Here is a 26405-nt window from a genome sequence, read left to right on the forward strand (position 1 = left end):
TGTAAAGGGGAAAAATATGGTTTTGGCCAATGATATTTTGTCAAAATATATTAAATAATTTTTATAATAAAAATATTTTTTATTTTGAAATTATAAAAGTCACCCATTAATACCTTTTATTCTTTACAAAATTTATAAAATTGCAAAACCAACTTCATTTTCATTATGGGTCTTGAATATTTTAAAACATATAATAATTTACTATTTTTTACTTTATTTTATTTCTTGAAATCGACTAGGGCATTATAGATTTTATAGAAAAAAATATTTTCGAAAGATCTCAACAACAATGTGTAATACCCGAAAAATTGATAGAGAAATTATTCACCTCAATTAAATGCGATTTTTTGATATCCATACTCTTGACCCGCTCAAAAATAAGAGATTTTGTTTACTAAAGACAATTTTTAATTCAAACTTTTTTAAAATTTGTGTATCAAATCTAACTAAAAATTGAATGCTAACTGTAATTGAACATGTATCTGATCATTGGCCTACTTTCTCTAGGAAAGGAGTCCTGATTATGGAGGGCAGTGTGCGTGTAGCTAAAGGTTGTGAATTGACGAGGCACCAACTCAACTTATACCATTGCCCAAATTTGCCAATTTTAGAAGAATCGTATATCATGTTCTCTAGGAGTTTAGGGCACTTTCCACTTTAAATATTTCCCTCCTTTATATGTGATAGGACTACTAAGTATCCAATCATTGAGTTAGTTAACAATATCTATTTTATGGTACAATCTGTCTTATTTTTTAATTTTAGACTGTCAATCAAAATTTGATTTAACCCAAATAATTTGATAGAAGACCAAAATGAATTTTTTTCTAGTGATTGTGGTGGAACCCTAATTAGTGTTCTTTTTAGTTTTTAGCCAAATATTTATGATTCTTCATTTTTTTTGACAATTATTGAGAATAGAGAAAGTATGTATTGAAATAAGATTTTGTGACATAAAAAATTCTTATATTTGTTCAATTTTTTTTTTATAATAAATTACTTCACCTCATCCATTGAAGTAAATCATATTTGGTGATTTAACCATATAATTAAGAGTCGTTTAAATTATATATTGCAAAGATACTATCTTTCATCTATATCTCTTAAATTATATTAAATATAATCATAACTCATATATTTGAGAAAATCTTGTTGTATAATAAAGTAAGGGTGGACTGTAGACGTTCAAAGCTTGAGGTGTGTTGGATGTTATCGAGCTTAAAAATAATTTTCACCCCTCAACTGATCCAAAGACAAATGTGGTTATCATTTCAGGATATAACAATCTTTTTCAAAAACATGTGTGCACTCATAATTTTTGGAGTGAAATAAATATTAAAAAACAAATAGACGAACTCAACAAATACTAGTAGTAGAAATGATTAGAATGATTAAATGATTTCATATCTCACGAGTACATGAGAGGCTCTATTTATAGGCAAATAATGCTAACATTAGAAAAGAAATTGAGAGGATGGAAATACTGATTCAATAAGATGGAAAATAAAGAAAATGGTAGCTAGGATAAGAGTTATTTCTCTTAGACTGAAGACCAATTCAAATTTCATTCTCTTGGGTAAAACCAGGTTAAGATAAATCCTATAAAGAAAAAACAAATCAACAAAAAAGTTGTAGTGCATGCAGTAGCTTTTATAAGCCCATAAAGACAATTTCATATACACGAGGTCACAACTTTTATAAGCTTATAAAGACACAATGAATATAAACAGAAGAGAAGATTTGTAATCAAACAATGTGTGATTGAAAATATTAAAGACCTATTTGAAATGTCACTTAGTTTGCAACAAAAGTCGTAAACAACTTTAAAGTTACATAATTATAAGTCATCTTAACCAGGAAGTCGACAACTTTCCATGGATTGCTTGCATCCCATTCAAGATCTTAGACTTGATTTACGGTACATTGAGGGGCTTCCTCTGATCAACAGCTTCTTGCTTTGTCAAACTAAACAAGTGGAAGCTTTAGCCACACTCTTGGGCACATTCGTTGAATCTGAAGAATCAATCAATGGCCATAGCCACCACCTAGTAAGTTGTAAGAGAGAATGTTCCTGGAAGAATAGGAAAGCTCCCATCATCCCATCTTTTTAAGAGCTTCTTTCTCATCTTCACTTTATCCATTGAACGTGTCATCCTTTTTCAGAGGGGTTTCCATATCTTAATCTCTTCCAATATATTGGGATTCGTGGCCTCTGATTGTGTAATTTATCCACAGAAAAGTATTGGGAAATTAATGAACCTTCGTCCCCCCCCGAGCCTGGTGATTTTCTTTTTCATTTTCTCACCGCCCAAACGGGATTCTGTTTACCTCCATTGATGATGACTGAAAGTTACAGCTGTAAGATAAGCTTAATCTTATGAACAGAGCATATCCATGGAGATTTGATGTTGTCTCCTGGAAAGACCAAACCGTGGCAAGTGGAAATTATAAACTAAGTTTGAGATTTTGATGCCAAATCTCACTTTCTCCACATGGCAAACAAGTTAATTTGCCTGCCTATCTAAATAAAATGTTCCCTCACATCAATCTTATAATATTGACAATGGTTGGAGTCGATTGCCATCAACTTTGTTCACAGCCGAGTGTGTTCTATAGTTGTGCTCCACGTTGAGTTTGTCCAAAACATGCTTGACCTGCAAGGGTGAGACTCAATCTCTCCATATATTTTTTTAGTAATTAAATTAAATTTGATAAATTAATCATACATAATAAATGATGAGACTTTTTTTTGAAATTCATATATTTATATAAAGATATAATAAGATGAAAAATGATTATGATCATGTTATGTGAATAGTTAAATTTTAACCTATAGGTCAATTTAGATAAATACAGATTTAGGTCATGATCGAGACAAATTCAATTATTTGGATCAAGTTTTTACTAAGTCAAGACCAAGATTTAAGTTTAAATATTTTAGAACGGATGTTTCTAGAGAGCTTCAAGTAAGGTAATCTGGTAGTCTTTATTAGGGTAAAAAATATTAGCATTAGATGTAATAATGAATAAATTATACTTAGCATCCCTCAAGTTTAGCTTGGACACAAGAAATACCCCTTATTTTTCAAAAATTACACTGTTTCAGCTTTTCAAAAATTTTATTAGATGATCTCACACAAATCCACAGTGCCTGGTCACCCCCTCCTTTACTAATTAAAAATAGAGCTCCACCTTTCCATGCAAATCCATTCTTGAATCTGGCCATGTTCACGACCTATAAATCCATGGCTTCCCTAGCCCGTCCCACTCAGGGTCCAGCTCCAAACTGTGAGCTTTTTTCCCCTTCTCTTCTCCTCTCTCTGGATACTTCTCATTCACCAGCCACCACAACACACACACACACATGGCTGAGCCGCATGGACGTTTGAGCAGCAGCATCAGCAGGAGAAAGAGCAATCGCTTCACCAGCAAGTGTGCAGCCTTGGTGAAGAAGCAGCGGGCCAGAATGTACATCCTCCGCCGCTGCGCCACCATGCTTCTTTGCTGGTACATTCATGGAGATGATTAACTAGCTATCAGCCCTTTTAGCTAGCTCTGCCTTAATTTACATATAACTAGTACTATATGCAGCTTCTTGTTTTTCCTTTTCCCTGTTAAGATCAATTCTCAGAAGAGCAGCCCTCGATAAGAGCCAACTCCATTATCCTGCTTTCCCCTCTTTGTCATTGGGGCAGTCCGGTCTGGTTCCAGATGGGTCAGTGTTGTAGCCAGCCTTCTGGCACTTCTTATGAGCCCTCCTTTGTTTAACTTTTTACCCAATTGTTGGCAAAGCATTGGGTTTTTTGGGCGCATTAAGAAGCTTATGGCTGCATTCTGCTGCTTTTTAACAAACCGGCCAAGATGGATCGGTGAACGCTGAGGCTAAAAGGGAGCTTTCCGGCATCTTCAATGGTTCTCAGATGATAGCCAGCTCCTGGCACAAAGAAAGGGTTTTAATATGTACAAGTGCTAGCTGTGATATCTATATGTGTAACTAGCTTCCTCTCTGTAATTCTCCCCTCTCCCAGGCATATATATCTGTATGATCATGAAGGGAATAAGATTCAGAATAAGAATGTGGAGGGGTGTTGTCATCTATGTATCCAATTGTGAGAATAAAAGCTTATGTTATTATTATTATTTTTATGTGATATATCTGGCTTGTGGATTGTTAAATATTTTCCAGGAAAATTTGATGGTAAAACATGGACATGGGCAGCTGTGAATTGATTCCCTGCAGCTTGCAAATCATGTTGTTTGGAGGCAAAAATGGAATCAAAAGATGCAGTAACATTTTGAGGATCCAAAAGAAAGTGGGATCAGAAGATTGGGTCACATGATTAAGTAAGATTCTAGTGTTAAAGAGACGTGTAAGCCTCCACAGTGTCAGCTAATTCCTGAACGTGGGGTATGATTGCAAGACATTGCCACATCAAGGCTCGGTCAGGTATTTTCACAAACAGTTGGCGGGCCAAACAGAGATTCCGGGAAACAATCAAACCGCTATTCGAATTTATTACCATATGCTGCTCTTTAATATTAGTCCGACTACACTTCTAAGTAAAAGTTAAGAATAAATGTAGACAACTCTACTTAATGATTTTTCTACTCTCTCTTATATATACACACGATCAAGGAATACCAAATGATGAAGTTACTAAGCCACCCTGAAAAGCAACAAATCTTGTATCGTCACGTGTTTTTATTGACAAGCAACAGAAATATAATATATGCCCTCCTATCCAACCCAAATCCAAAAAAATAAGTCTGTTAGATTTAACTCCCGAATCTCAATCTAAATTGACATTATTCTATCCCGATCAACATAACCTGACATTATTTCTATCCAGCTTAATGAATTCTTGCAAACCCAAATAACTAAGACTGAAAACCCCAGAAATAACTCCAGAACATTGTGACCCACTGAGCCTGCAAAAAATTCAACCCTTATCCACATAGCCTAGTGTCATCTCAATATGATCTGAAGAAGAGTCTGGGAATCTCATAGATAATTTGGAGTATCTTGACTCACTTTACCAATGTAATGGTTAAAACTGACAAGTATAATTATATGACTCATAAATATTTACTATACTCTAGTCATTCACTCTATACTAATGAGCATTGAATACTATTTCAGAAAAAAGTAGAAGCATAATTTCATTGTTTCTTAAGTCCATTTACTATGGGATTTTCTTCTTCCTTCTCCTTTTCAGGTTTTTCTCTATCTCTATGCTTCTACATAAATTGCTTTATTTGAGGTGTTCCATATTTGTAATGCTGTTGATGTCACCCCGCAATTCACACGAATCTGCTCTTGTCGGGCATGCTTTAGGCTTTGTTTTTAACCTTCCTGCCGATCTTCAGAATCCAAAAGTACAGGTGGGCCAATTGAAATTGTTGAAAGCAAGTGAATCGCATCATCACTTAGCTTCAAAACTCCAGTTGTGAACAGTTTGCATCCAAGTAGACACAAAACTTTTCGTGGAGGATACGAATTAGTACTAGAATCACCCTTCTAGAGCTATTTTGTCAGAATTTTTGGCCCAATACTTGTGGTTAAACACCTGAGATTGCCGGTTTGTGAAATATTCCTACAGTGTGGTTAGTCCCACCACCTGTTCGTGAAAATGCGCCACTAAGATGCTAAGACATACGCTGATACATAGCAGTCAGCTGAGTTGCTCTCTATTTTCACAGATATTGCTATCTGCATCACCAGAGTGTTTCAACTCTTTTGTGAAAGTTTAAACGGAACCGGTGAGTAATTAATTCAGTCACCAGCCCTCAGTCGTAAGTGGAATTGCTCTTCCAGGGAATTATTCTCATAACTTCCTTAGGGATGTTGATGAATACTGTCATATGCTGCTAGAATGTTCTTAGGTTGTGCAGTCTATATAGTGTTAATGCAAGCTTGTAAACTTAGTCGTCCCTGAATGTCATGCTCATGGATTCAATTGTGGAACGTGTTTTGTGGGTCATGTATTTCCATAAGATTTCTTAACGAAAAATTGATCACCTCCACAGCCAACTAGTTTTACAAGTATAGTTACACTGGAATCTGTGATAAGAATATGCTCAAATTCTGTGAAGTATGTAATTTTGTTATTGTTATTTTACCATTTTGGTGGCTGCCTGTTGGCTCCTACATTCTGGAGCCAATCGACCACTTCGGTAATTGTTGGCCTTTTCAGAGGATTCCTGTTTACACACATGCAGGCCACATCAAGCACCTGCAGCATCTCTTCTTCAAACCCCTTGCCTCTGAGCAGAGGATCAAAGACTTCTTCTGGTTTTCCTTCGCTCCTCATTTGCTGCACCCACACAACCAGTTCCCTTGACACCTTTGGCCTGAATACTTCCATAGGTCTCTTCCCAGTCAGTAGCTCAAGCATGACTACCCCAAAACTGTATATATCTCCTCTCAAAGTGGCTATCCAAGCCTGGCCATACTCTGGGGGGATGTAACCCAGTGTGCCAACTAGTTCAGTGGTAACATGAGTATGATAAGGAAGGATCAATCGGGACAATCCAAAATCCGCAACATGTGCTTCAAACTTGTCATCGAGGAGGATGTTGCTGGACTTGATATCACGATGCACTATATGTGGTTCACAGATCTGGTGCATGTAAGCCAGCCCATAGCCTGCTCCCTGGGCAATCTTCAATCGAGTTGGCCAATCAAGCTGTGCTGCACCGTCAGCCTTCTCATGCAACCAGTAATCAAGACTTCCATTCTCCATGTAGGAATATATCAATAACCTAGAGCCATCGTGCACACAGTAACCTTGCAGGGAAACTAAGTTCTTGTGATGGGCTGTTGATAGAGCTTCTACCTCTGCTTTGAATTCCCTTTCCATCAAACCCATCTCACCTGACAGTTTCTTAATAGCCAACTTGGAACCGTTTGCTAAAGTTGCTTTATAGACCAATCCAAAACCCCCACAACCAATAATGTTGGCTTGATTGAAATTGTCGGTGGCTTTCAGAACCTCAGCTATTGTGATATTCTTGATCTCTTCCGTATTGTTTGGAAAGATCATTACGGCACTGGCATCCTTGCCGGCTTCAGTAGACACCCCAGAATTGAAGGAAATTGTATCTGGATCGATCGTGCCAGGGTCACCTCTTGGAAGAATCCTCCTCTTGGAGAATATCCAAAATGATAAGGCGGTGAAAGTACAGCAAATGCCAATACAAATGCCAAGGATGAGTCCGATGATGATTTTCTTTTTGGGGCTTTTATTAGGTGCAGCAGAAGGGTGCGTGGTATCTGGCTGAGAAGAGCAAGGCTGGTGCAAAACTGAACCGCACAACCCTGGATTGCCCGCAAAACTGGTGTTTGGAAAAGTATCGAACTGACCTCCCACTGGTATTGGTCCTTGAAGATTGTTGTATGCAACACTGAATGAAGACAAGAAATGGAGACTCTTTAGGGATGCGGGAATTCCACCAGAGAGATTATTGCCAGAGAGGTCAAGCTTTTCCAAATTAGTCATATTAGAAATTTGGTCTGGTATGTTGCCAGAGAATCTGTTTATGCTGAGATCCAGCACATGAATAAACTTCAATTGGCCAATCTCAACGGGAATATCACCACCGAGGGTATTGTTTCTCAAGTATATTGCTGGTGGCAGGCTGGCTAGCTGATTGTATTGCAGGTAAGAAACGTTGTTGGGTCGAACAAAGACTGGCAACTCCAGATAACTCTTGTCTACTTGATCAGAACTCTGTTCTGATGCTAGTCTTGGCAGTTGAGTAAGTTCCTTGGGGAAGCCTCCCCCAAGGAGGTTACTTGTCAAGTCTAAGTAGAAGAGGTTAGGAAGAGTCCCCAACCAACCTGGAATTGAGCCTGTGAATTGATTGTACGACAGGTCTACTACCTCTAAGTTCTGCAGCTTAGCCAACCAGGTTGGAATCTGACCAGTGAATAGGCAACCACCCAGACCCAGAACCTGAAGATTCTTGAATCCTTCTGAATCCACTATGCTCTCATCATCTGGCATTGCTTCATTAAAGAAATTTTTTGATACAACGACGGTGCTTAGATTCTTGCAACCCATGAGAATCCTGATTGCTCCTGTGAAATTAGTCAGGTTATTCACCGACAGCGAGAGGAAGGAAAGTGATTGTAACTGCACTATGGCAGTCGGAATTTGACCCCGCAGCTGGTTATTGGCCAGTCGAACTGCGGTCAAGGATTTACATGAGAAAAGGCTTACTGGCAGGCTGCCGGTGAAGTTGTTGTCCCCAAGGTCCAGCGAAATAAGTTGAGAGAGCGTCGAAAAGTCAAGGGAGGAGAGTTCACCTCTGAAGTAATTCACCCTTAAATTCAGTACCTTGAGTTTGGTGCAGTCGACCAGAGATGGGGGTAGAGTGCCAATCAGGTTGTTAACGTGCAGCTGCAGCTCTTCCAACATCCTCAGCTTCCCAATATGCTGAGGAATCAGGCCGTTCAATCTGTTGCCAAAGATTTTGATAATTCTGAGGTTGGTGAGGTTAATGATTCTATCGTCAATGGGTCCGGTGAGGGTATTGCCGGGAAAAGAGATTTCTTGGAGAGCCATGGCATCATAGATATCAGTGGGCAGCGACCCTGATAGATTGTTGAAACCTGCACGCAAGACCTCCAGTTTGGAACACAATCCAAATCCTTGGGGAATCAGGCCGTAGAAGTCATTGAGTGAAAAATCCAGGATCTTGACAGATGGTGAACTGGCACAAATAGAATCAGGAATTGGGCCGATGAAGCTGTTGTTGCTGAGATTAAAAGCTGTCAAATTCCAAGCTGACTGGAAAAAGGAAGAGCGTACTGTTCCAGTCAAGTGGTTGCCGGACAAATTGACCGATTGGATTGCATCAGGCAGGCTATCAGATGACGGTAGGTGTCCAGACAGCCGGTTATAGCTCAAGTCAATGATCTGAAGTTGATTGAATGAGGTAAAGAATCCATCTGGGATTGAACCAGAGAGCCAGTTGTGTGATAGATTGAGCTGAGATAGAGCGGTGAGGTTTCGGACGGATGGCAAAATTGTCCCCTTGAGGCCTCTGAAAGGCAGCCATAGACGGGTCACTTGATCATTGGCATCACAGGCAATGCCTTCCCAGAAGCAGCAGTCAACTGCAGATGACCAATTCAAAGGAGATGGGCTGGAAATGCCGAGTGAGAAGGACAAAAGGGAATCTCGATCCAGTTGGCTGCAAGAAGCATGGTTGGGATTGGGAAAACAAGAGAGAATTACAGTAAACACCAGTAGGAAGACATCCAAGAAGTGACAGCCTAAGGTTTTCAATAGCCTCATGAGGATGGCTGTTTCTGATTCTTGCTTTGATTCCTTTGATCCTTGTCTAATTATCAGCAAGGAAAGGGAGGAGGAGGAAGAAGAAGTAGAACAAGAAGAAGACAAAGCGAGCTGAAGATGGGAAGATACTCACAATCCATCATGAGGAGCCTTGTTTTCCTGCTCTTCTCATCCTGGTTTGTTTGTGCAGACTCTGGGTAGAAGAAGAAGAAGAAGATAGAGAAAAATAATAGACGAGTGGTTGATGTTGACACAGAGCATTAACAAAAGCTTGGGTGTGAGTTCTGATAAAGCGTTTACTTTTTTGGCAGGTGGACTTTCTCTTGGGATATTGCATGCTAAATTGATGGCCCAAATGAAAAGAAAAGCTTATGATGCAGGCAAGGAAAGAGAGAGGGACTCACCTCCCCAAACACAAAGTAAATATTTTATCGTGCCTTCCTATATAACATGTTGAGTTTGTCCTATTGAGAAGATGCTTTTGTTTTTTATGTATTTATTAATTGTGAATTTTCTTTCTTTCTCCCCCGTCCCCAGCCTTCCCTTAGCCTTCTCTGCAAACAACCATTTAGAGTCACCGTCTAGAGTTTTTACTTTTCTTTAATGCAAAAGACCAAAAAGCTTAGACCAGAAAGAAATTATTGTGGTCTGGGCACTGTTTGCAGATGAAAACTGTGATTCAATGGGACAAATATTCATTAGGACTATAGGAGATATTATAAATCAGGTCAACACATTGATGATAGGAATATGCTTCACAGGTTTTTGCTTTTTCACAAGTGGTACACGTACACATAGATTGACATATAGCCCATCATTTTCACTCTCCCTGTTACCACCAATCTATCACCTCATTTTATATCATTCTCCATTTAATAAAACAATGTTTTATATTCCATCAATGGTGTTGAGTGGGAGAGGACTTAGCCACCATCACCAACCGCTTTTCATAATCAGCTTTTCAAATTGTTTCTGGGGTAAACCATCCCAGTCTCACAGAAACAATAGAAAACTGTTTTTGCAGACAAATATAAGCTATGAATGAAGAGAATATATAATTTCCTTAAAACAAAACCAGAAGCCAATGGGTTGCTCTTAAGCCTTTTCACGTCTTCTCCTTCTTTTGCAGATATTGACTTTCTTTTTCTAAATTGATTGATTTCACAAAGGTACAGACAGAGGTGGGAAGACTCGGCCAAATACAGCTTTGAATGCCCACACACACCTTATTTTACTCCCCAAGTTGCTGTTTGTTTAGCAAAGCACCCACACTTAAAAAAAACATTTTGGAGATCAGACTTTTGCAGCCTTGATGAAGGTCTAGTGCCCTTTTGTATTCAGTTGGTGAGCAATATGTGTCCCTATTATTTTGGTTACACCATATGGACACAATATTTATGCATTAAATCTGATGGGTTGGATTTGTCGTCACCCTTTGGAAAGTGGGAGGCGGGTGATGGCGGGGATTTCTTCAAGAAGCCATGGAAGGTGTCTCCAAGTTCTCTAGGCATCAGCACAAGTAAGGATAAGTGTCGTGCTTTCCTATGCTTTGACTTGGGGTTTTTAAAATGCCCACAAATTTGAAATAATGTTTGGTTTAGTCATGGGTTATTTAAGATTTAAAATTTAAACTAAGCTAATGTTTGGTTTAGTTATGGGGGTGTTTATAAATTAAGTTAATTGGACAATAACTTAATTCAAATTTAGAGGTTAAATTTATATTTTAGTCTTTATATTTTTTTATAATTGTATAAACTTTTTATTATTTTGATTACACTGTTACATCTAATTTTTGAGTCAATTTAACTATTGTACTTTATATTTTTTTTTATCGTAACTTAAACTTTTCGTTATTTCGATTATATTTTTAAATCTATATTTTCGAGTTTATTTAATTTATGTACTCTAATGTGAATAAAGTGTAACGTATATTTTATCATCTCTTTTTACCTTTTTCTTATACATAAAAATACAAGATTTAACTTGACTCGAAAATGTAGATTTAGCAGTTTAATTAAAATAATAAAAAATTTGAGTTATCATATAAAAAAATATTAAAATATAAAAATTAAATTAATTCAAAAATTAAGTTAAAAGTATAATCAAAATAAAAAAATATGAATAATTATAAGAAAAAAAGCGTAATAAAAAATATTGCTATAAAAATGTAAAGTGATAAGAATGATGATAAAAATTCAATCATAATAAATGTCACAAATTACTAAGTTGATAAGTGACGAACCCAACTGATTTGACCCAACTAACTCTAGCTGTGTCCTAGTACAAATTTCTTTCTATTTTTAGATGAATGTCGATATATATATATTATCTTTATATGATACGATAACACAGTAGATAATAATATTAATATATGATAATATTGAAGTCAACATATTGGTACGGGTCAAAATGGGTTGGCTAAGGGAGTTGGGTCGGGTCTTAGGAAACGGGTCGGAGAATGAAATCGGGTTGGTTGCATTTTGCCTCCTTTTCTTTCCTTCCTCTTCCGGCCGGACAAAGACGGGGCAGAGGGAGAGGGGAGATAGCTGGTTATGTCGGAAGAGCTCGGATCGGTGTTCGATTGCCGGTAAGTTAGTGGTTACCCTCTCTCGTTCTTCTTCTCCGGCGACGCGTCGCGTACACTTTTGCTGTCTCGCTCTCCCTCTCTCTTCCTATTTCAAGTTGCTGTTGAATATCACTGTTAATGCAATTCACACGACTCTACTTTCCATCCCATCTTCGGAATCTAGAGGTACTGAAATTGTTGAGAGCAAGTGAATCAAACCATTACTTGCTCCAACCCTCAAAATTCGAACTCTTACAATTTGCTTTCAGACTTAGTCATGGAGGAGACCAACTATATTGGCCGTTTCTAAATAATCTCGCTAGCATAGGACATTCGAAAGAAAGTAGTTAAAAGCATAGGTATAGACAAGTCTCAATTTAAAACATACATTTAGAAATTCAAAATAACTTAGTTACAAAAGATTATATACATTTCTTTGAAGTTCCACATTCTTTAACAACTCCTTAGGGCTAAAGCGTCCATACATTACAAAATAAAAGGGCAAGAATAAAAATTTACATCATAAGTTAATTTATCTTTGCCCTCAAAATACCCCCAAGACCTTTTTTGGTTGGGAGAGCCTTATACACGTCTATAATCAAGCCCTGCTTGGACTAGTCTCTTCTTTGGCCTGACCTTTATCTAGAATGATGACAAAGAAAAAAAGGGTGAGCTACAAAATTCAATAAGTATACAATATATAGCAAGCAATGAATGAAAAGGAATTGAGGCATGGATAATTACTATAACATGGAATAAATCTTCATCATAATAATTCATACATATTATTTCATCATGCCTTGCGTTCATCCTTACTATATGCCAATGCAATGCTTAATAGTATCATACACTATATTGTGGACCATTGTCCACCCATGCTCTAGTCTTATACTCGACACGCCTTGTAAGTCGAAGCTCTCACAATAGGTAAATGTCTATCGACTTGTTAGGATATCCTCTTTCTTACATGTATAAAATGCCGTGCATATGTCAAACATCACATGCCACCACAAGTGTTGGTTAATACCAAAATAAACATTCATTATCATTATTGGAATTACTTACAACGCTATGCACAACTTAACCATTCACATTTAGTAGTCATTTATAACATAAACTCCAACACTCCCATATAATAAATTTTTCCACCCTTCAAATATAGCAACTAAAATCATGTGTTGATGAATCATCTTATTAAAGACTCACATGGAAAATTGGAGGGAAATCAAAGCATCAAAAGAAAGAATAAGCCACCAATGGTATCAATCGATCGACAGACGAGAAGGATCTATTGACAACTAGAATCTAAGACAAACCATCGGTCGATAGATTGAAGCGAATTGTTAACTGTTAGTGTCCGAAACAAACCAACAGTCGACAGATTACTCTTCATCTATCGATCGACAAGACCCAACACAAGCATTGGTAAACATATAAGAAGCATCAATCGATCGCCAGAATGCCAAATCAAGATTGGTTGACAAATGCAATGAATTTGTCGACCAACAGAAGACAAAACTCCAAGCGGTCGACAAGTATAACCAAATCGGTCGACAAATCTCAATGAAAAAGCTAAGATTAAAGAAAAAATGGGTGCAAAAAATCTAAATTCGTGTACCCCGCTAAACTTTAACAACTCATCATTCCTTAAGAACATAGAGTGAACCAAGACTCCATTTGGGTGTTTAAACATTTATTCAAGATTTCAAGAATATCTATATGAAATAAAAACAAACGACTAACATCCTCTATGACAATAAGGTAGGAACTCAAGGATTAAAAGCCACAAACAGACCGTTTAGAGACACCACATCAAGAGGAAAATCGAGTTATGCAATTGAAGAGGAAATGATGACATAATAGCTTTCATAAGGATCAACGAAAAGAATCTTGCTATATCAAGAGGAAGAATAGGAATTTGTTTTAGATGGTGCAACTCCAAGAAGATGAAGAAAACCCCCAAAATCTGCAAATCTCCATTTGAAGCTCCAGACAAGAGCAGGAAAATGAAGAAAATAGAAGAAGGAAATGAAAAGGAAGAAAAAGAGAAGAAGATGGTCGATCGGGAGAGGACAGAAGAGAGAAAGCAAGAAGAGACAATGAAAAAGAGAAGGCATGGGGGGACCCAGGGGAGGAATGGACTGCCATCAACTCTCCAACCAACCCCTTGGCTAATTACTATTTTGCCCTTGTCACAAACACACACAATACCTTCATTAAATCCATTTTAGTCATTTGCCTCCTTTTTCTTTTCTTTTCTATTTTCCTTTTTACTCAATAATACACAAAATTATTTATAATAGATACCCATTTATGAAATTCCCATTTTACCCTTAGCTTTATCACAATCAACATATAGACAAACCCTGATTAGTCATTCCACCATTTCATTTTCATTTAATTAAAACACCTAATTTTACACACATGGGCTCAAGCCCATATCAATAGTCAACTTATTTATTTATTTTTTTTAGGCCTAATGAGTTAACTCTTCAACTTGGCCCCAACCCAATTCTTTTAACTTTCAACCCTTTGCCCAAACCTAATTTAGCTCACTACTTAGGACTCTTCAATTCATTGCTAAAGTCCATGCCTTAATTTCTTAGCATGAAACTCAATTCATTTATTTCCTCATGAATCACAATATTTCTAGCACTTAATTCTTGATTTTATCCCACATAATAAATTATAATTTAAATAAAACTCTGGACCACTAACAAGTCGTTACACCAACTATTACTAGAATCAGCCTCTTCCTCAAATCCAGAGCTGTTTTGTTCTAATTATTGGGCCAATGCTTGTGGGAATATACATGTTTTCGCTGATCTGCGTTTTCTTGGGAAAATCCTCCTCTTGGAGAGTATCCAATATGATAGTACGGTGAAAGTAAAGACAGAGCCAAAACAAAATCCGGGGATGAATCCATCAATAATTTCATTTGTGGGATGTTTATTAGGTGCAGCAGAAGGGTGCGTGGTATCTGGTTGAGAAGAGCAAGGCTGGTGCAAAACTGAACCGCACAACCCTGGATTGCCCGCAAAACTGGTGTTTGGAAAAGTATCAAACTGACCTCCCACTGGTATTGGTCCTTGAAGATTGTTGTATGCAACACTGAATGAAGACAAGAAATGGAGACTCTTTAGGGATGCTGGAATTCCACCAGAGAGATTATTGCCAGAGAGGTCAAGCTTTTCCAAATTAGTCATATTAGAAATTTGGTCTGGTATGTTGCCATAGAATCTGTTTATGCTGAGATCCAGCACATGAATAAACTTCAATTGGCCAATCTCAACGGGAATATCACCACCGAGGGTATTGTTTCTCAAGTATATTGCTGGTGGCAGGCTGGCTAGCTGATTGTATTGCAGGTAAGACACGTTGTTGGGTCGAACAAAGACTGGCAACTCCAGATAACTCTTGTCTACTTGATCAGAACTCTGTTCTGATGCTAGTCTTGGCAGTTGAGTAAGTGCCTTGGGGAAGCCTCCCCCAAGGAGGTTACTTGTCAAGTCTAAGTAGAAGAGGTTAGGAAGAGTCCCCAACCAACCTGGAATTGAGCCTGTGAATTGATTGTACGACAGGTCTACTACCTCTAAGTTCTGGAGCTTAGCCAGCCAGGTTGGAATCTGACCAGTGAATAGGCAACCACCCAGACCCAGAACCTGAAGATTCTTGAATCCTTCTGAATCCACTATGCTCTCATCATCTGGCATTGCTTCATTATAGAAATTCCTTGTTAGGACCATGGTGCTTAGATTCTTGCAACCCATGAGAATCTTGATTGCTCCAGTGAAATTAGTCAGGTTATTCAGAGACAGCGAGAGGAAGGAAAGTGATTGTAACTCGACAATGGCAGGCGGAATTTGACCCTGCAGCTGGTTGTTGGCCAGTCGAACTGCGGTCAAGGATTTACATGAGAAAAGGCTTACTGGCAGGCCGCCGGTGAAGTTGTTGTCCCCAAGGTCCAGCGAAATAAGTTGAGAGAGCGTCGAAAAGTTAAGGGAGGAGAGTTCACCTCTGAAGTAATTCACCCTTAAATTCAGTACCTTGAGTTTGGTGCAGTCGACCAGAGATGGGGGTAGAGTGCCAATCAGGTTGTTAACGTGCAGCTGCAGCTCTTCTAACATCCTCAGCTTCCCAATATGCTGAGGAATCAAGCCGTTCAATCTGTTACCAAAGATTTTGATAATTCTGAGGTTGGTGAGGTTAATGATTCTATCATCAATGGGACCGGTGAGGGTATTGCCGGGAAAAGAGATTTCTTGGAGAGCCACGGCATCATAGATGTCAGTGGGGAGCGACCCTGATAGATTGTTGAAACCTGCACGCAAGACCTCCAGTTTGGAACACAATCCAAATCCTTGGGGAATCAGGCCGTAGAAGTCATTGAGTGAAAAATCCAGGATCTTGACAGATGGTGAATTGGCACAAATGGAATCAGGAATTGGGCCGATGAAGCTGTTGTTGCTGAGGTTAAAAGCTGTCAAATTCCAAGCCGACTGGAGAAAGGAAGAGCGTACTGTTCCAGTCAAGTGGTTGCCTGACAAATTCACTGTCTTGACAGCAGCAGGCAGGCTATCAGATGACGCTAGTTGTCCAGACAGACGGTTATAGCTCAAGTCAATGATCTGAAGTTGATTGGAGGAGGAAAAGAATCCATTTGGGATTGAACCAGAGAGCCAGTTGTGTGAGAGATTGAGCTGAGATAGACCGGTGAGGTCTCTGATGGCTGGCGAAATTGTTCCCTGAAGGCCTCTTAAAGGCAGCCATAGACGGGTCACCTGATCATTAGCATCACAGGCAATGCCTTCCCAGAAGCAGCAGTCAACTGCAGATGACCAATTCAAAGGAGATGGGCTGGAAATGGCAAGCTTGAAGGACAAGAGAGAATCTTGATCCATTTGGCTGCAAGAAGCATGGCTGGGATTGGCAAGACAAGAGAGAATTACAATAAACACCAGTGGGAAGAGATCCAAGAAGTGGCAGCCAAAGGTTTTCAATAGCCTCACCATGAGCATGGCGGTTGCTGCTGCTTGCTTTGATGATTCCTTTGATCTATGTACAAGTACCAGCAGGGAAAGGGAAGAAGAAGGAAGAAGAACAGAGTTGAAGATGGCAAGATCCTCACAATCAATCATGTTCATGTGTAGTTTCCTCCTCTTTTCATCCAGTTTTGTTTATGCAGACATTAGTTTACTTTATTAGAATTTAGAAGCAGAGGTGGAACACTGTTCTTAGAAGCAATATTCAACTGTTTTTTCTTTTGTTTTTTGATTGGTAATGCAACTGTTTTCTCTAATCAGCACTGTTTTGCAAACCAATTGCTTGCTGTTAAAGGTTGTCACATGTTCTTCGTTTGCAGCTTTTGACTTTTGTTTTTTAAAACAAGGCTACTGAGAAGTGTGGGAAGACTTGGCCAAATACAGATTATTTATCGTCTCTAAGTTGCTGTTTGTTTAGCAAAGCAGCAAAAACCTAAAACAAATGTTTTGGAAAGACCGAGCTTTTGCAGTCTTGATGAATTGAAGTTTATTGCATTTGCATTCAGTTGGTAAAATAGCAATACCGTGTCCGTTCTTATTTTGGCCAAATCCATATTTTATTTGCCCAAATCCGTATTTTTTACAAGGTTTTTTTTTATGGTTACTTGAATTTTTCATTGTTTTAATTACATCTATATATTTGCAATTTTGAGTTAATTTAACCTCTATACTTTGATATTTTTTTTATGTGTTAATCTAAATTTTTCGTTATTATAATTACATTATTGTACCTGTATTTTCGAGTCAACTGAACTCTTATACTTTGATATATTAAAAAAAAAAAAGAGTAAAATTGATTCATTTTATTTTACTTTTTTTTAATACATCAAAATATAAGAGTTAAATTAAGTCAAGTACAATCGTATAATCAAAATAACAAAAATTTTAAATAATTATAAAAAAAAATATGAAAGTACATGACTAAAAATAAACAAACACTAAGTTATGGCCTTACGAAACTTTTTGATAAAATATCATTTACATATCTTATTTAAAAATAAAAATTAACTATGTCATCAAGATTTGAAATTATATATATATATTTAAAAAAAATAATTGATTTTTTAAATAATCTTACCACTATATGAAGTTTTATTTTATTTAAAAGAAATTTTAAAAATTAAAAAGTAATTTAATATTGTCTAGCAGTGAACTTTTATTTAAAATTTTTAAACAATAATGTATTTAAACACTATACTATGGAGAAATCACAATCTTCCAAAATCTTGATTTGGTTAGATCTAAAAGAAATTGCAATTTGCTGCTAAAATAAATTACAAAGTATTAATACAAATAACAAATCATACATTGAAATATAATTAGTTATATAAAGGAAAACTCATCCATCCATCCACACATAAACTATTAATTAGTTATAATTTGATAAAATAAATAATTCAAACCCATCATTATTAATAGCTTACATGCATAATTATATGTTGGACTCTGCAATGGCCCAATTCTAAAAGCGGGCCAGCCCAAGCAGAGTCCCTCTGCCTCCAATATTATTTTATTTAAATATTAATCGTTAATATTTTCCATATAAGATTCCCGCATCGCATCCAATCCTTATTACATATAATATATGCTACCGGTGAATGCTTATATAATTTTTAGCACTAAAGTGATAAGTTGATGATTAATTATGCCATTCTATATATTAATCATATATTAACTTTTATCAACTTAAATTAATCAAATGTAGCCTTAACATGAATGTAACAACTTACTAGAATTGTGTAGAGAATATATATATATATATATATTGATATGTTATTATGAAATTAATAATGTTAAAATCATATATAAGCCCTAAACTTATCCCATTTAATTATTTATGTCCCTTAACTTGAGAGGGGGAGGGGAGGAAAGGGGGGGTCTATTGAGCCCCTCAAGTTGCAAGTTGGGATCTATTATATCCATCAAATGTGATATATCATACACCTCATTGTTTAATCAGCACAATGCATGAATTACATACATAATTGAGGTGCGTGAAGGCAACACCATCATTTTTTTTCTTTCTCATTTGCAGCGCTGACATACTCTTGCCTACCTTATCGCTAATGACTTCATCTTCTAGTTCCCAAATGGGTATAGCATCTCGCTCAAGTTCATAGATATCGGACATGCTTCATTTGATTGTGTCAACATACATATATAATATGCATGTTTAGTCTTGCCTACAATAGAAGATGGAAAAAAAAAAAGAATCATCCATTCAATGCACCAGCTATACATACATACATATATACATGCTCTATTTAGTTTTCATTCTTTCTCATTTCTCTTATGTTATCTACAAATTCATCTAATGCTAATAAATAAGCTATATATATGAAATATATATATATATATGTATATGTATATTTATATCCTGATGACAAAAGAGTAAAGAACAACAATGTCTTCCATGCTATTGATGCTCAATTTGTAACGCCTATTTTTTTTGCGTAAAATAATTTAAAAATTTTGGGAATATATATTTTTTTTCATCATAAACTCAATATAAATCATTTTCCGACAATCCCATTCTACCTTCTCGACATGCCAAAATAAGAATCGATAAGTTAAGACAAGTAATCATTATAAATGAAGAAGCTAAAATCGAAACCTGATATACTATAAAACCAAATTCACTTTAATTATAATATAAGAATCCATATCATAGTAGTTCTTCAAAACTAAATACATAGAAACTCATTATCAAGAGATAGCAACTAAATACCTCAAATATATATCGAACTATAACAATTATACATTTGCATTTCTCAACTGATAACAACTAAGCATATCCAATACAATCAAATGATACCTCAATTAACGTTAAACATAACAGTATTACATGATCGACTCTCGAACATCATTCGTAATACATAATATTTTTACATTTAACAAGGCTGATCCTTAATGAAACATAAGTTTCTCAACAAGACTAAAAAACATAACCTGAATCATCATAAAGAAACAAATATTAGAATAACTTGTTAAACCCATCGAACACGTCACCTTGTGCCGTCACATCTCAACCATTTCTCTGCTTATACTATAAGTCTCAACTGGAACGTTTGAATGTTGCAGGGGTATAACCTGATTAGAAGATGAATCTTCTAGTGATGGTTTAAAATAGATACATAAATGCATGATGCAAATACATGAACAAACATTTGCCCTAGTATAACTTCCCTAGTCCTCTCGTCCGATATAGAACCCCCAGTAGTTATCCCGACCTACTTTCGAGATACTCTTGAATGTTGTTCCATCATTACTCTTGGGGAATTACGACTACACTATCAAAGCGACATCGCATCCCGACACAAGTATCGATATGTCAATAATATCATGCCGAATGAAATATCATAACCATCAATACAACAATAAATGTATAGATATAACAAGATGTGCATAAAATACATATAATTTCGCCACTTTCATGACTATCATGTTCAACATAAGCAAAATATAACATGTATAAGTTTTTTAGGACAACCATTCACCTTAACTTAGCCTTACAGGCTTTCTCGATATGTGAACCTTGACTTCCAAATGCATGCCCATATAATTTTTTTTCCAAAATATCCGAAATATTAATAAATCTCTATTTCCTATTTTTCTAAAATTTTCAAAGATTTTTCAGATTTTTTTCTCTAATTTTTCTTTATTTCTTTTCTTTTCTTATTTTTCTTTTTCCTATATTCTCTTCTTCTTCCTCACTTCTTCTTTTTCTCCACGCACACGCACACAGTGCGCCTTCAGCGCACGACCGCCGCATGCGCCTGCTTATTCGCGCAGCCACCGACCACCGCTTGGCCTCCCCAATCGCCATCGGGACCAACGTCGCCTCTGCCGATCACCCTCGGTCACCGCGCCATCGCTACCATCAACCATGAGCCGCCGCAGGCCACCTTCCACACCTTTGCCTACACGCACGAATAGCCACTGATCATTGCGACCACCGCTGGCCGCCTCCATGCGCCACCGCATGCTGCCTCAACCGTTGCTCCTTATTTTGCCAGACGACACAATTGCCATGGCTGTCTTGCTGATACTTTGCCTCGCCTCGGCCATGGCCGCCTCCACTGCTGCTTTCTTCAGCCACCATCAACGCCACTGTATGCCTTTGGCTGTTTCTACAGCGAGCCATCAGTCGCTTGCAGCCACCATCGACTGCCAAGCTCATCGTCGCATCCACCCAGCCATGGCCGCCTTTGCTTCATTGCACTGTGGCTTTCATGACCGCCACAAATTCGGCCAGCACCGACCCTTTGTCTCGATCTCTCTTTCGATCTCAGCCCAAGCCAAGCTCTCTGAAGAAATGCTAGGGCAGCCTCATACGCATATATATATATATATATGTGTGTATGTGTAAATTACACATTTACCCCTACCAATTCTCCTTAATTGCACTTAGAGATTTTGATAATTGCACTAGAAACTTTGATAATAGCTCTTGGACCCTCCAAGACCTTAAGATAATTACCCTTTAGCCCCACAATATCTTGATTTATCAAAATAATAACTAGTATTTACTCGATAAAGACCGATTTTGTCCCTGCACCCTTATAGAACCCTTCTTTCATTCCAAAGCCATTTCAAGATTGATTCTTACGAAAAATCGGAGCCCCCTTAAGGGTTTCGTTGACTTCCCAAAAGTTCCTTATAACAATTCAGTTTTTCAGCCTAAATTATAGTTGTATTTTAGCTGTACCGAAAATCGTTTCTAATCCAATTTCTTTCGATGCCATAAATCATGTCTCGAAATACTTGTCAATACCATATTGATTTCCTTATAAATCTTAGCTCCAGGGCATTCCTTACAGTTGATTCGGTTGCTTATAACTGAAAAAAATTACTTTAAAATCCCTAAACTTCATGAGAATTTCACTTTTACCCAAAATAAATTACTTTTAAGTCCTTTGATAATTCTTGGGTATTACACAAATAAAGAATCTCAAAGGAAAGTTTCTCTAAAACACTAAGTAACTTGACCTTGGATTCTACGAGAAATCGTTCTCAAGATGACGTTGGAGCCAGAGATATTTGCCTTTACGTTCGCAATAGATCGACGGTGGCAACATTCGCTTGATTACCATGATTATTGAATTTCTTGTTTTTGCAATTTTTCTTGCTTGGCATTATCTCCACCTCTTCCTCGGCTTGGACTGTATGCTGTAGAATTACAATGTACTCTTCCTCTAAAACTCCATCTGCCTTTTCTGCGACCTTTATTGGATCTTTTTCTTTAATTAGTCTCACCATTATTCAGAGTGACTTAACTCTTCAAATCTTCTTTAATTGATTTCTCTGACTTTTCATGTATTCTGTTAACATGGCTTTCCACAATACCTTGCAACTCTGCAATTGTCATTTTATTAGTATCATGTGATTCTGTGATTGAAGCCACCACATCATCATACTTCATCGGAATTGTTTAAAGAATTTTTGCCACTATAGATTTGTCTTCAATTTCGTCTCCATATAATCTCATATAATCTCATCTTATTAATAAGATCAATAAGACGAGAAAAATATTGCTCAATTGTCTTTGAAATGATTATCTCACAGTGATCATTGCAACACCTCATTTTTCAAATATACAATGAAGCTAAATACAAGTTAATATTCCATACAACTGAATATTCAAAGAAATAGCAATTTAACAGGGCTTATGTTGCCTGCGTCTGTTTCCCGACACGGGCTTGCAAGGGGGAGGAGTGGGTGTGTGAGGCCCACACTCCCCTCTCAAGTTGCTTACGACAAGTAAATTTTATGTTACTCGAGGTGGACAATAGAAAATTTTAGAGTAATTTAAATCTCAAAAACAATAACCACTAACTTATTAACTTGGGAACGTGGCATTGCCACTTACAGCACAAAACTAACACTGCTATTTTGACATCACTACTAACAGTTTTGACTTGGTTTAATAACATCACAGCAACTATTACTAGAATCAGCCTCTTCTCCAAATCCAGAGCTGTTTTGTTCTAATTATTGGGCCAATGCTTGTGGGTAAACGCCTGTCATTGCTGATCTGCGTTTTCTCGGAAAAATCCTCCTCTTGGAAAGTTTCCAATATGATAGTACAGTGAAAGTAAAGACACAGCCAAAACAAAATCCCGGAATGAATCCATCAATAATTTCCTTTGTGCGATGTTTATTGGGTGCAGTGGTATCTGGTTGAGAAGAGCAAGGCTGGTGCAAAACTGAACCGCACAACCCTAGATTGCCGACAAAACTGGGGTTTGGAAAAGTATCGAACTGACCTCCCACTGGTATTGGTCCTTGAAGATTGTTGTATGCAACACTGAATGAAGACAAGAAATGGAGACTCTTTAGGGATGCTGGAATTCCACCAGAGAGATTATTGCCAGAGAGGTCAAGCTTTTCCAAATTAGTCATATTAGAAATTTGGTCTGGTATGTTGCCAGAGAATCTGTTTATGCTGAGATCCAGCACATGAATAAACTTCAATTGGCCAATCTCAACGGGAATATCACCACCGAGGGTATTGTTTCTCAAGTATATTGCTGGTGGCAGGCTGGCTAGCTGATTGTATTGTAGGTAAGCAACGTTGTTGGGCAAAGACTGGCAACTCCAGATAACTCTTGTCTACTTGATCAGAACTCTGTTCTGATGTTAGTCTTGGCAGTTGAGTAAGTTCCTCGGGGAAGCCTCCCCCAAGGAGGTTACTTGTCAAGTCTAAGTAGAAGAGGTTAGGAAGAGTCCCCAACCAACCTGGAATTGAGCCTGTGAATTGATTGCACGACAGGTCTACTACCTCTAGCTTCTGGAGCTTAGCCAACCAGGTTGGAATCTGACCAGTGAATAGGCAACCACCCAGACCCAGAACCTGAAGATTCTTGAATCCTTCTGAATCCACTATGCTCTCATCATCTGGCATAGCTTCATTAAAGAAATTTTTTGATACAACGATGGTGCTTAGATTCTTGCAACCCATGAGAATCCTGATTGCTCCTGTGAAATTAGTCAGGTTATTCACCGACAGCGAGAGGAAGGAAAGTGATTGTAACTGCACTATGGCAGTCGGAATTTGACCCTGCAGCTGGTTATTGGCCAGTCGAACTGCGGTCAAGGATTTACATGAGAAAAGGCTTACTGGCAGGCCGCCGGTGAAGTTGTTGTCCCCAAGGTCCAGCGAAATAAGTTGAGAGAGCGTCGAAAAGTCAAGGAAGGAGAGTTCACCTCTGAAGTAATTCACCCTTAAATTCAGTACCTTGAGTTTGGTGCAGTCGACCAGAGATGGGGGTAGAGTGCCAATCAGGTTGTTAACGTGCAGCTGCAGCTCTTCCAACATCCTCAGCTTCCCAATATGCTGAGGAATCAAGCCGTTCAATCTGTTGCCAAAGATTTTGATAATTCTGAGGTTGGTGAGGTTAATGATTCTATCATCAATGGGTCCGGTGAGGGTATTGCCGGGAAAAGAGATTTCTTGGAGAGCCACGGCATCATAGATATCAGTGGGGAGCGACCCTGAGAGATTGTTGAAACCTGCACGCAAGACCTCCAGTTTGGAACACAATCCAAATCCTTGGGGAATCAGGCCGTAGAAGTCATTAAGTGAAAAATCCAGGATCTTGACAGATGGTGAATTGGCACAAATGGAATCAGGAATTTGGCCAATGAAGCTGTTGTTGCTGAGATTAAAAGCTGTCAAATTCCAAGCTGACTGGAAAAAGGAAGAGCGTACTGTTCCAGTCAAGTGGTTGCCGGACAAATTGACCGACTGGATTGCATCAGGCAGGCTATCAGATGACGGTAGGTGTCCAGACAGCCGGTTATAGCTCAAGTCAATGATCTGAAGTTGATTGAATGAGGTAAAGAATCCATCTGGGATTGAACCAGAGAGCCAGTTGTGTGATAGATTGAGCTGAGATAGAGCGGTGAGGTTTCGGACGGATGGCAAAATTGTCCCCTTCATGCCTCTGAAAGGCAGCCATAGACGGGTCACTTGATCATTGGCATCACAGGCAATGCCTTCCCAGAAGCAGCAGTCAACTGCAGATGACCAATTCAAAGGAGATGGGCTGGAAATGCCGAGTGAGAAGGACAAAAGAGAATCTCGATCCAGTTGGCTGCAAGAAGCATGGTTGGGATTGGCAAAACAAGAGAGAATTACAATAAACACCAGTAGGAAGACATCCAAGAAGTGACAGCCAAAGGTTTTCAATAGCCTCATGAGGATGGCTGTTTCTGATGCTTGCTTTGATTCCTTTGATCTTTGTCTAATTATCAGCAAGGAAAGGGAGGAGGAAGAAGAAGAAGACAAAGAGAGCTGAAGAGGGGAAGATACTCACAATCAATCATGTTCATGTGTGGTTTCCTCCTCTTTTCATCCAGTTTTGTTTCTGCAGACTTTGGTTTACTTTATTAGCAAACGAAGAAGATGTGAAAAGTTTTAAGAGAAGGCAATTGGTTTGCAAAACAATGCTGATTAAAGACAACAGTTGCATTACCAATCAAAAAAAGAACAGGCTATTGATTTTTGTTTTTCAAAACAAGGCTACTGGGAAGTGTGGGAAGACTTGGCCACACTGATTATTTCGTTTAGCAAAGCAGCCAAACCTAAAACAAATGCTTTGGAGAGACCGACCTTTTGCAGTCTTGATGAATTGAAGCTTATTGCATTTGCATTCAGTTGGTAAAATAGCAATATGCGTCTCTTCTTATTTGGCCAAATCCATATTTTATTTGCCCAAATTCGTATTTTTGCCAAGTTACTCCCGTCTGATTATTTAGATTTTTTTATTATTTTAATTACATCTTTATATCTGTATTTTTGAGTCAATTTAATTCTTATATTTTGATATTTTTTATTCATGTAACAACCCACACTTTTCGTTGTTATGATTAAACTCATGTGTCCGTATTTTTTAGTCAATTGAACACTTATATTTTGATATGTAAAAAAAAAATAGAATTCAATTGATTTATCTCACTTTAATTTTTTTTACACATCAAAATACATTAGTTAAATTGACTCAAAAATATAAGTATAAAAATATAATTGAAATAACGAAAAATTCAAATTGTCACAAAAAAAAAAAAATTAAAGTATGGAGATTAAATTGACTTGAAAATACAAATACAAGAGTGTAATTAAAACAACGAAAAATTTGAATGCCAAAAAGAAAAATAAAAATACAAGAGTAAAAATATAAATTTGACCCCCTTAGTTTTCAAATTTTTCAAAATAGTACAAATGAGTTTACTTTCATATTTTTTAAAATATATTTTTAAAAATAAGAAATATTTTTATAAAAAAAATTTAAAATAACAAAAACTCATTTTAGTTATTTTAATCACAAATAAGGTCAAAATTTTCAAAACACAAAAAAACGTTTAATAGAACTTAATTGTATATATATTTTTATCTTAATCTCGTGTTAATTTTTTTTTACTTAAAATGTATGTTATACAAATTTTATACACTTTAGGAATTCAACAAAAAATATTAATTCGAACATGCTTCTT

At 37.3% G+C, this 26405-nt stretch overlaps 2 protein-coding genes and 1 long non-coding RNA gene across 8 annotated transcripts; 2 read left to right on the forward strand and 1 right to left on the reverse strand.

Moving 5' to 3' along the window:
• Positions 1-3169: 3169 nt before the first annotated feature.
• LOC127795618 (small polypeptide DEVIL 19-like) lies at positions 3170-4128 on the forward strand. Its single transcript, XM_052327405.1, has one exon. The coding sequence runs from the start codon at positions 3365-3367 to the stop codon at positions 3527-3529; it is 165 nt and encodes a 54-aa protein (XP_052183365.1). The 5' UTR covers positions 3170-3364; the 3' UTR covers positions 3530-4128.
• Positions 4129-5957: 1829 nt separating this feature from the next.
• On the reverse strand, positions 5958-25110 carry LOC127794457 (tyrosine-sulfated glycopeptide receptor 1-like). Of its 5 annotated transcripts, none has more exons than XM_052325545.1 (3): positions 24574-25110; positions 14939-16340; positions 5958-7363 (listed from the first exon to the last, which is right to left on the reverse strand). In XM_052325545.1, exons 1-3 carry the CDS (start codon positions 25108-25110, stop codon positions 6117-6119), a joined length of 3186 nt encoding a protein of 1061 aa, XP_052181505.1. In that variant the 3' UTR covers positions 5958-6116. The 5 variants fall into 5 exon arrangements, with proteins under 5 accessions (XP_052181505.1, XP_052181508.1, XP_052181509.1 ...); XM_052325548.1 differs by having other exon boundaries at positions 14939-15392; positions 23626-25110; XM_052325549.1 differs by lacking the exon at positions 24574-25110 and adding an exon at positions 16878-17005 and having other exon boundaries at positions 14939-16788.
• LOC127794458 (uncharacterized) lies at positions 7359-24713 on the forward strand. Of its 2 annotated transcripts, XR_008021661.1 has the most exons (4): positions 7359-9721; positions 10432-10821; positions 14825-16340; positions 24574-24713. It is a non-coding gene; the product is annotated as an uncharacterized LOC127794458 (long non-coding RNA). The 2 variants fall into 2 exon arrangements; XR_008021662.1 differs by lacking the exon at positions 10432-10821.
• Positions 25111-26405: the final 1295 nt, after the last annotated feature.

The sequence above is a fragment of the Diospyros lotus genome, chromosome 2 (genome assembly GCF_014633365.1).
Source record: "Diospyros lotus cultivar Yz01 chromosome 2, ASM1463336v1, whole genome shotgun sequence".
NCBI lineage: Eukaryota > Viridiplantae > Streptophyta > Magnoliopsida > Ericales > Ebenaceae > Diospyros > Diospyros lotus.